This window comes from Gordionus sp. m RMFG-2023, chromosome 5, assembly GCF_954871325.1.
Source record: "Gordionus sp. m RMFG-2023 chromosome 5, tfGorSpeb1-WG-v2, whole genome shotgun sequence".
Classification (NCBI taxonomy): domain Eukaryota; kingdom Metazoa; phylum Nematomorpha; class Gordioida; order Chordodea; family Parachordodidae; genus Gordionus; species Gordionus sp. m RMFG-2023.
This window is the reverse complement of record NC_088779.1, coordinates 28,392,722-28,404,487: the sequence shown is the minus strand read 5'-3', so window position 1 is coordinate 28,404,487 and position 11,766 is coordinate 28,392,722. Positions and strand designations below refer to the sequence as shown.

The 11,766-nt window shown below is 30.9% G+C and overlaps 1 protein-coding gene across 1 annotated transcript; it reads right to left on the bottom strand.

Moving 5' to 3' along the window:
• Window positions 1-3,137: 3,137 nt before the first annotated feature.
• On the bottom strand, window positions 3,138-11,442 carry LOC135930045 (N-terminal kinase-like protein). The gene is made up of 16 exons (XM_065466825.1): window positions 11,291-11,442; window positions 11,191-11,250; window positions 11,068-11,148; window positions 10,641-10,811; window positions 9,794-10,005; window positions 9,097-9,187; window positions 8,553-8,711; window positions 8,119-8,280; window positions 7,736-7,963; window positions 7,162-7,317; window positions 6,873-7,061; window positions 6,623-6,698; window positions 6,018-6,219; window positions 5,474-5,657; window positions 4,140-4,373; window positions 3,138-3,474 (listed from the first exon to the last, which is right to left on the bottom strand). The coding sequence occupies exons 1-16, from the start codon at window positions 11,405-11,407 to the stop codon at window positions 3,304-3,306; spliced, it is 2,493 nt and encodes an 830-aa protein (XP_065322897.1). The 5' UTR covers window positions 11,408-11,442; the 3' UTR covers window positions 3,138-3,303.
• Between the last annotated feature and the right edge of the window lie 324 nt (window positions 11,443-11,766).

The window sequence follows — 11,766 nt, the reverse complement described above, 5'->3', positions numbered from 1 at the left end:
ATGCTCACTCACTATCCCAGCATACACAATTTTTTTTTCTCTTATTATCCGTTTTCTTACTTAATCTTATATCGGCATAAAATTCTCTTGTCAAAGATACTACTATAGCATATCAACGCGTCTGATAGGCAACGACATAAAAGGAATATATTAGTTTTATGCCTGCCTCAAGTATTCCAACAATAAATTCTGACTTAAGGTTTTTAGCAACGGTTTTAATCCAAATTAAAAGAACCATTTTATTTTGTTATCAATTACGAAACACAAACTTTAAATAACTTTAATAAGGGCTAAACTTAGTGTTGTGCAACGCTAACTGATGTTTAGTGTCGAACTCCTTGGACATGTTTAATTTTTAGTTTTATTCGATTTTTGTCTAAGCCTAATTAATTTTTACCCCATTACCCTACACCATAATATCGGTTTCACAAAAATATCGGCGCTGGCGAAAAATAATACTAAAGAAATCTCGCAATTATATCTCAGAAGCTACCGGCTTCTTAATTTTTTTTCTCCGCCGGGTCTAATATCTTCCTGAAACTGATCTCTTGGGCGAGTATTGGGTTTGGGTTGATATATATAATAGAGAAAATAGCTCATTAGCAACTCTCTTGTCTGTTTTTTTTTAAACATAAACTCTCATATTTATAGTTACTTATTTTATTTATTATCAGAGAACTAAACACCAGATAAAAGAAGTCAGGAAAACTTAGAAATAAATTTACAAATTGAATCAATTTAGATTATTAATTATTATTTTCAAATTTTATTATTGTATCACAAATTTGGGATTATATTATATTATTATAGGTGTTCTTTTAAAATTGTGATTTATTAAATATGCGGGATTTTATTTATTCTTAGATTTGATTAACAAAGTGATTACTAATTATTATCTTAAAAATCGAATTAAATAAATGGTTAATAATGACTCTTTTTTTTTGGCATTTCAAATTTTAAAAAGGGTGTTATACTATTAAGGTGTTCGTAACTCGATTTAAGCCTATTTTTTTTTATCCAGAAAAATACTACCCAAGCTTGAAGATTTTGCCCATAGAGGGCACAAAGATTTGAACTTCTATTGCGAAGTTTCGAGGCGGCTATTTTTCTGATCAAAATATTGATTTAATCCTTTTAAAATCGGGCCTAATCGAGTCATTTAGCAATGCTACTTCTCAGGTATATTTTTTTATTGTTGTTAAAGAAGAAAAATGTTCTTTCATTAGTGGAATATCTAATGGGTAGAGATTACCAAAATATTATTTGGGAAAATAGTCTAAAATGTGATTTGAAATTATGAGAAGTATTTGACATTATCGGCCATATTTCACCTTTTTATACCATAGTTTGCATTCAGCTGATAAGGCCTCATAGTATACTTTAAAATCCACATCCTCACAATTAAAATAAGCCAAATATTTAATTTTTTTTTCTCTATCAATATTAGAAATAGATTAGAAAAGGATTATGCGGCAATAATATTAACAGATTTGTAAGGGCTGTGGATTAATCAAGAAGCATTCTTTCGTTATAGTTATAAAAGTATCCAAGAGGGAAATAAAGAGATATATTTTAGAGCCATCTTTGATTGACCCTTTATTAATATTGGAACTGCTCACATTGCTGCGAGTTTTGTGAATAATAATTTTAAAATGGTAGATAATACAACGCAAGGAGAATTCGAAATCGATATTAATGTAAATTAGAATATGTGTGCGATAAGAGGTAGGGAATAATTATTATAAATTAATAATCTATAAAACAGTAATATTTTTGGAAAAATATTATGAATATCACTAGAGCCCATTTTTTTTTGTTTATCCAATTCTTTATCATTCGAAATTTGTCAGATATCTTTATTAGTATTTTGTAATCAGTATCATTCAAAATATTTAAAAAAAAACTATTATCTTCATTCCTCTTGGATTTATCTACAACTATGGAAATTGGCTGGCTGGCTTTTCTCTTGTATCTACTTTGACGGCTCTTATTATTTAAAATCGTGCTTGCTCTTTTTTTTTCTCTTCAAAAATAGTATCTCAACATCATTCAAAAAAGTAAACTAAGTTTTTTTTTTTATTCTGCTTGGATATTTTATCTACAAGCTCTATGGAAATTGCCTTTTTTTTTCTTAGTTTTCTATTTACTTAAATCTTACTATGAGCAATTTTTCGCCATTTTTGAAACTTTATCATGTCATTATTGTGCGTACATGTTACGTGCGGCTTGTCCACAAATGTGTGGATGGCTCCTCATTCCCCCCCCCTCATTCTAAATATCCAGTTTGATGGATTTGAATCTGTTGTATCCACAACAAGAAGGCGAAACGTTTTTATCACGTATATGCGGATTTAGAGCTGCGACCTAAATTGATAAAAGAAATCTTAAAAATGTTTTAATTGCATTTTTCTTAGGTATATATTATTAAGTTAATAAATACTATTTATTTCTTTTAAAGTTGTAAATCTAAATTTATCAAATAGGTATACATGTATAAGGTAGGATAATAAAATAAACTTTAGTATTTCCTTTAAAAAAAGGTGCGGTTTAACTTATATAAATTAAGTTTAAATTAATTTTAATTTCTCTTGCATAATTTAAATAAGATTGCACGCAAAAAGGTTCAAGCTAGTTTATAAAAGTTCAAACCAAACCGATTTGACATTTATTTTACAAACCAAACGTTTATTATTTTCTAGACTATAGTCGTAAAGGTGTTCGTGTATCCTTGCCTTACTCTTGGTTATCACCAACGCTTGGTAATTTTCGGGAAGAAGGCTCATCAATTAATAAAATGTTTTGCAAAAGCAAAATGTAATCTTAAGCACAATGGATCCCAGTGAGAGGCTTAACCTCTGCTAAAGGATCTCTACAGAGATGTGTCCTCCTAATTTCTGAGTATCTATCCTTAATTCCCTTTATTTTTTAGAAATATCTTTTCATATAGCCGTAGAGCCGCTATTTATAACAATAACTTATAATTATACATTGAAATTTTAATGTTTTTCTTTCTTTCTATCTTCCTTTCCTTTCCTTCTTTCTATTCTATTGTTTTGTAAAAGTTCGGAAATGTTTAAAATATAAGATATTTATTAGTCGTAACATAATCGTATGATTTGTTAAGAAACGTTTCTTTAAAAAAAAAGGTTATTGTATAAGAAAATGTATTATAAATATTTTTTTTTTAAAAAAAATTATATTTAAAAATTGTATAAATATTATATTCTTTTTAGAAACCGCGTAATATGCATGACCTCATATAAAAAGAATATTAAATTGTTAAAAATAATTCAATCAGTTCGGTCAATCAAAAGCCCAACTGGACCATGGGTCATCTTTGACTAATTGGTTTTTACGGGTGGCAACGTTTTTGGGAGCATTATCAAATTTCGAGGTTTTGGGGTTATAATGATCGGACCCGTCGGTCAGCGGCGCGGATATATTGCGATTTTTGTTGTGACGTAGTAAGGATGTCTAAAATATGGAGAGGAAAGGGGGGGGGGGTTAAATTAATATATAAAATAAAATGATTAGTAATTAACGAATACCGAAGAGGTATGATCTTAAATACAGGAAGTTTGGAACCTGAACTGGGACACATCTAAAAACCCGAACCCTTCTCTCTATAGAAGATGAGTACACCCGAAGCTAACAAAGGTAAAACAAATTTACTTATTTTTTAACAACGTTTACTACCGGAAACCTCAATTCTCGGAAAACCGAATTGAATCCAAAAAACAGAAACGTCATTTCATTTTTTGAACTATTTGTAAAGGATAGAATCCAAAAAACATGAAGGGAAATATCTTTTTTTTTTAAAAAAAAATCGATATCACAACCTATTTTAGTAGAGCAGTTAGCGCACTTAATTGTCATCCCACGATAAGACTTAGTGACCAAGCTTTTTAACCTAAAAAAAATTGACTTTGAGACCAATATTTAGTGGGCTAATAATTAGATAATTTATCTCCAAACTCTGTTTGATACAACAAGTTCTTCCTACATCAATTACATTGAAAACTCCGGCAATCCAATGAATCCCCCATGTTCAAAGAACACGTATATACAAAATCATGTCTGGGAAGATGAAAGACCCTAATTATAAAAGATATTTTAAATATTTAAAAAAAAAATAAAACCTGATCGTCTCTACCCAATCCTTCTTCTTTCAAGATACTGTCCAACGTTTTATCCAGCCCATGTTTTTGGGATTGAGCGATACTTTTGCGAGGATTTTTTTGGTTGATATCACGGTTGTCATTGGTGGCGGAAGAAGTTGACCAGGATTCGCTTTCGTTGAAATCTATCTGGCGACCTTCTTTGTTGGTGAAGGAAGAGAAGAAAAGTTCTGTACGGGCATTCAGATTCAAATCCTGGTTAAATAACATTTATATAATTTTTTTTGTAAAAAAAGGCAACTTAAAAACAAGATTAGATATCTTTTTTGTTTTTTTTTACTGTAAATATATATTTATTTACCTTAGTAGAGCCCTGCAAATTAAATTTTTTAGGTTCGAGCAAGGCCCAATTTTCAAAAATTCATTTATTCATTTTCGGGGTCAGGCCCAAAATACTTTAGATTTTGGCCCGATGTTTTTAATTGTAAAAAAAGGGCAAAAATGAAAACCCAATATAATAAATGGCTACAATTAGCTTTATCCTAATTTTTCTTATCGCAGAGATAAATGATCATTAAGCAAAAAAAATCTCATTTTACCTCTTAGAATAATACTTTTTTAAAGCCCGAATTATATTTTTTTTTCTTTCCAACGGGTAAAAAAAAAAATCAAATACGTTTCCAAATAATTTATTTTTTTTTATACCCCTTAAAAAAAAAAAATTAAACAATTATGGATAAGATTGTTATCAGATACATGCAGGCCTGGCACTAAGTTGCCCCTGGCCTATTTTTAAATATACCCGGGCCGAGCTTAAAGAAATACTTTGGCCAGGCAATATATTTTGAAATCAAATATTTAAGTCATTATTTAACTATAAAAAAATTATAAATAAACATGATATATTTTTAAAAAAAATTCAGACTGGGCTGAGAAATTTTTAATAATCCGGACCGGCCTAAAAATATAAAATCCGGGTAGGGTCGGAATTTTTAAAATCCGGGTAGAGTCGGAATTTTTAAAATCCGGGTAGGGTCGGAATTTTTAAAATCCGGGTAGGGTCGGAATTTTTAAAATCCGGGTAGGGTCGGAATTTTTAAAATCCGGGTAGGGTCGGAATTTTTAAAATCCGGGTAGGGTCGGAATTTTTAAAATCCGGGTAGGGTCGGAATTTTTAAAATCCGGGCCGGGACAGGCAAATGTTACCTCTGCAGGTCTCTGGTTGATATTATATTTTCTTATAATAGTTTTTTTTTATATCAAATACAAGCTAAAAAAACTAATATTTATTTTTAGCCTGGCTAATCATAGACAGGGGTAAGGTAAAACACCAGCGACTTATTAATAAAATGAACCTCCAATCCCTCCCAGGCTTCGTCGTCCTCCATCTCCAGCATGTCCCCTTCTCCGGTCGTTTCAATCTCGAAATCTTCCGTGTAATCTTTTTTTCCTCGATTTTTTTCTTCCTTCATGCTCGCGTTATCTATCACGCCATTCTTAATTTGTCCACTCGGTTTATTTAAATTCGATTCTGACGCACTAACATGAAGAAGAAGTAGATGATAAAAGGTCGTATATTATATATATTAAAGTAAATTCAAGACGTAATTACCTTGAATTGACTCAAAAAATTTATTAAATCGAATTTCACTTATTTGAGTTAAGGAGTAGAAAACTAAATTCTTCAAAAAATCAGGTTTTTGGTTCAATCTGGAAAATTAGCGACTACACGTAAGTCAAAATATTTTCGCTTTAAATAACTGAAAAAAGGAATATATTGAGCTAAAATCATGCCTTGCCATCTTTAACTCATATCTCCACGAGGAAAGGAATATATCTAGAGATTTCATTTTCAGAATTTTAAAATCCCCTTAACTTTTATATAATAATATATTATACCTATTAGTCATTTTGTCGCTTTTATCATCGCAAGTTCCTGAACCGTTGCTTTGGGCGTTCCCATATAACTTAGAGGTCAGGAGGGTGGAGACCCAGGTGAGGGCAACTTTGCTGGCTTGGCCAATCTTGTAAGCACTCTGGGGAGCGGAAATGGGATCAGAATCGATATCGACAGGAAATTTGGTACTCATGGCAAGATTATCTATAAAAAAATTTTTTTTTTTAGTAAAAAGTAAAATAATGGAAAAAATTTCTAATAAGAAGGATTTTTTTATAAATTCCCTAAGACGATTCTACGACGAAATCCTTTTTGGAAGAGTAAGTCAAATATTTTAAAGGTTATCAAATGTAAATGATTTGGTTATGAAACATTTTTTTTCTACAGTCTCAGCCAAAAAAATGAATAGTAAAGATGATCGCTTATGAAGATAGTCGATAAATCTTTTTTATATTTGATTCTTAAAGCATATATATATATATATATTATATATAGAAGAGAAGAAAAAAGGGATTTAATGATAAAAAAAATATATAAAGGCTGAAGAAAGAAATATATGGATTTTTTAAAAAAAAAAAATTATCTTAAAGACTTCAATCAATTATACTTATTTCGGCTAGTTTATCAGGATTCTCCGAGACGTCCTTTAATTTGCGTAAAAAATCTTCTAGAACTTCAAATGCCTGTTGGGGGGGGGGGTGGGGAGTGATGTGTTAGTATAATGAGAATAAATATTTAATAGGAGAATGCCAGTCATCAGTTCAATTTTCTCCTTCCTTTCTTAACCCATTTTTTAAAAAATCTTTTTATTCCTTACTACCGTTTTGGGAATACTACAAAATCCTCTAAGATATTACTAAATCCCGGACACCCTTATCGGCATCTAGCATGAGCGGGCATATGGATGGCAAAATTTTTTTCCCTATATCCTCCACCGTATAGAACTGAGCAGTGGCTAAAAGAGCCTGAAGACCGGCTTGCCTGCAAGCTACGAATTCGTCCTTGAAAGGGCGTGTGAAGGCCGAAATTAAAATTTTCTGTCTAATCTAAAATATATGTGTATACAGCATTTTTAGAGGTATTTTTTTTATTTTTAAATTGTAATTTATGCCTGGAATTATTAATTGTGATATGAAGTAACAATACCTTGGGATCGAAATAGGGAGCTATCTTGCCCATGCAAACTGTGGTATTGGTCCTTATACCCCCTTGGGGGTCGGTGCCTTGAAGCCTAGCGAAATGTTTGATCAGTTCCACGTTTAAATTGTTATAATTCAGTTTGGGAGCCAGGTATATCATAGCCTGAAAAGGTGACAGATGTATTTTGGATAATATAAGTTTTTTTTTTAAAAAAAAATGTATTTTTAAGTTTTTATACCACTTTTATTAAAATAAGTAAGATTTTGAATCAACATGCCCCACATTTATTATGTACCCATTTCATAAGTTTATATCAAGGATCAAGTAGTCCTTTTCCCGGCTCCACTTCAATTCCTTTAAAATTAAAAGTGTTCCGTTCTCATTCTGTTATAATTGGTTCTAGAATCAGCTGTTTTCCGAAAAATCTAGGGAATTTATTCCAGATATTTTTTTTAGATCGCTTTCCCATTTCCATCAAATATTCTAGTTTCGGAAAGTTTTGGGACCATAGTTAAAATCGATAGAATATATGGTCGTTTTACTTAAAAACAAGAATATTAAACGTAAATTGAACTCTTACTTTGATAGTGGCCTCCTTGACCAAGGGGTTAGTATCAAAAAATCCGGTTATAACCGGAGAGAACACATGATCATTAACAGTTTGAGCGTTCAACTTATCTTGAAACTCGGGTAAGCGTTTTAGCAAGGCCATCCTAGTGTGTCTATCGGTGCTGGCGAATAGCTTGATCAGGCTAGGTTTTACGAGCTTGTCGTAGGCGGCGGCGTCAGCGGAAATGGTATTGCCCAACTTGTTTTCAAATAGTAGGTAGAAAGAATAAATGAGCATCTTAGGATATATTAACATTACTTCATCAAAATTCCTCTAATTCCCTTCCCTCCCCCTTTCTATCTTCGCCATTCTATTTTTACATTTTTCTCCGATTCCTATTTCCGCTTTTATACCTTGATCAGGGAGGGCAGAATAGCCGTTCCGGCTTCGCAATACTCGAAAGCTTGAACTATCTGTGGCAAAATCTTGTGTTTACATATATCGGGGCTAAACGAATCCAACAGTGGGGGCAATGTGGTGGAAAAAAATTTCTTTTTATCGTTCGAATCTTTCATCTTTTTCGAATAAAATGAATTTATACATTAAAAAAAAGTAAGCAAGTTATTACATGCATACAAGCCTTGGCTCAACCGCTGCTCTTTACAAAATTTATTATAATCAAGCCATTAATGATGGTGGTTGCCCTCCACCCTGTAATAATACAAATGTATCAATATCAATAATATATATATCTCTTTCCGTTTCTTTTTTATAAATCGTTATCTGCTATTTACTTACTTATATAATTAATAAAACTTTTCTCAAAAATTAAAAAAAAATGAGTCACTTGAATTTCGTCCAAAAATATCATGGCCGATAAGCAAGGGGTGTTTAGGTAACCGGTTTTTCCGGAACGACTTTTTTCGAGAAATTGGGCAGGGGATAACCGCGATTTGGGGTTGCTATTCATCATTTCGCAGTAAAGGGGTACCAAGTCTTTGGGTATCTTAAACATGTTTAAATCGCGATATCAATAAATAGATATATAAAATATATATAGGATAAATCCCAAGTTTCCTGATAAATATTGTGATTTCCGTATAATAGTAATTATAAGTAGTTGCCACTTGGGGCTAAGCAAATTTACTCTTTCCTTTCTTTCCTTCTAGACCCTTTATTTTTTCTCTATGCATCTGATTAAAGCCAGTGTTTTTAAACAGCCAGATTTATAAAAAAAACCGCCAACCCAATATATAACGCAAGCCTGTAAATTTTTCTGGATAGATGGCAGAAAGTTTTGGGCATCTACTAAAACGAAGTCTTGCTTGCGTAATATTTTTTGGGATAAAATATTGGATTGAACAAAAAAAATAATGTTTTCAATATAATACTTTTGATGTGTCGCTCAGCTGAGATTTTTGCTTGAGTTCCCCGTTGAAGACTTCCCATATTAGGCAAGCGAATCCCCAAATATCAATGGACCTATTTTGAATTTCGAGATTTAAATAAAAAGAGGAATATTAAGTTCCTGATCATTCTCTCCTGTTTGTCTCCCTTTCAGTTTTGTAATTTCTCTAAAACTTTTTCACCCATTTAAATTCTCAACCATTATTTACTTTAATCTAGGTTAACTATGTAACTCATTCCTTTTACTTTTCAATAAGAACAATCCATGTCAGCTTATATTTACAAACGTTATTAGTACTGAGTGGAACCAAATTAACCTGCCCACTTCCCTTCTTTCTTACGGTAAAAGCATCTGACAGTGACATGTATCTCGTTTGTGTCTCATAAGCCAGACAACATGTGTGGGATGATACTTAAATAAAATCAAAGTAATGAAAGAAAAGAAATATATATAAATTCAGGCTGTTTAAAATCCCCAAAATAAATAGATTAAGACGAGGAATAGAGGTCTGCATTAGGCAAATTTTTCGCCCGCCCGCCCTTACTTTGAATGGTTGGGCGTGGCGGGAGAGTCAATTCTTAAGTAATGGGCTGGCGTGGGCGAGTAAATTTTTGATATTTTTCAGGCGAAATGAGCAGAACAGACTTTAATTCATTAAAAATAAATATTATTGTTATTACCAGGAGGGATTTGAAGAATTTTCTATGTAATAGTTAGGGTTTCTGGAAATTTCTGGAGGCTCGTACTTAACTAAAACTCTGGGCTTAGTGGGTACAGTCATGGTTCCACTATTATCAGTTGATTTTAAATTGTAAGCTGATTCAAGACCAAATAGTTTCCACTCACTTGCTTTATCAAGGTAGATTGATTGAGAGGATATATTATTGTGAACCTAAATTTTAAAAAGGTATAATTTAAATATTCTTCGTTTTTATAATCTATGGAAATGAATTTCAATTTCAACAAGAATGCTAATATTTAAAAAACTAAAACAACATAATGAGAATGATTTATATTAGAGACATGCAGGCCCAGCCCACCCCAGTCTTTAAACCTAACCTGGATTTGGACAAAAAATGGGATGATTTGATAAATCTGGACTGAGCCGGATTAAAGAATATTCAAAGATAAAAATCTGAGACTGGTTAAAAAAATTTTAAAAATAATAATTAAAAATCCTGGCGCAGTTGATTTAAAAAATAATTAAATGATAGCAATCAATTAATTTAAAAATGTATAAAAATAATGTAATGGAGTGTTTTATGTTTATTTAATGCTCATATTTCAATTTCCCTTCAAAACAATTTGCAAAATTATTCAATATAGCAAAATTTTTTAAATTCTGACCAGGCCAAAAAAAAATCAATTGTAAAATATGAGTCATGCCAAAAAGATCAAATTTGTTTTCAAATTCAGTGTAGGCCTAAAATTTTGGCCAACACCTGGTCTCTAATTTATGTCTCATATGCTTATTTTTTCCCCTGAATAATTTCTAAATAGCTTTATAAAGAGCAAATAAATAGGTACCATATTGCAATCACAGTTGAGGAAATTTAACAGGGATGCCAGTTTGAAAAGACCCCAATCGCTCGATGAAAATGTTGATTTGGTAAATTTTGAAGGATTATTTGGCTGATCATATAAAGAGGTTGATAGTCGTTCAATTGCAGCTGTTACTATGTATATGCAGGAATCATTCTGGAAAAAGTGTTATATCAAAGAATTTTGTATTAAACATTTAAGGGCTCTCTTTTAAAAAAAATACATTGAATAAAAATTATCAATCTAATTTAACAGTTAATTCTTCTATTAATTAGAGATATAGATAATTGCTACCTAAATTAAACAAATATCTCTACAAATCTAAAACTTATTGGTTTAAATATTTTCAATGCTGAAAATAATTTATTTGCATTATTTATATTATGGAAAAATATTAACATATATTTTGAACTTCAAAGCCATCAAGGAAGGTTAATAATCCAGGATGCCGTAAAGTTTTCAATCGTTTGTAGGCATTTTTAGCCAATTTTATCTGTATATATTAAAAATATGCAGCAGGTCTTAACATTATTACTTCATTTTCATTGTGACTTTTGAACTCAAAAGCAAATATTGATACTTCATCACCAGTTGCCTGCAAAAAAATATATGTCATATTATCAACTTTATAATACTTTGTTCTTTCCTTTGTGAATTGTCCAAAATGAGTATTCATTAGGTATCAATTTTATCTCTCCTATATCATATTTTGATAATTCTTTTGAGGGTCCCTTAGCAAGAAATGACCACATATGATATGTTTATATATACACCTCGTGTATAATAATTTGATCATATGGAATGTGGGAATTATTTTATTACGAATAATTAAAAAATATTACCCTTTTATTCGATTATTTCAAAACATATTATTAATTAATTTTTTTTTATATAACAATATTATTTAAATTTAAAACTATTAGACTATAAAAATTCGGGCAAATATGCCCAATGATGTACATCTATATATTTATATACCATTAAACATAACATGGTCCATGTCATCTTTAAATTTAGTCTGATTTTTGCTATTATTTTTTTGGTAATTTTCATTTATTTTTAAATAATTATGATTTAAAGGAGGTTAGAAGGGTAAAATTTTTATGGGTTG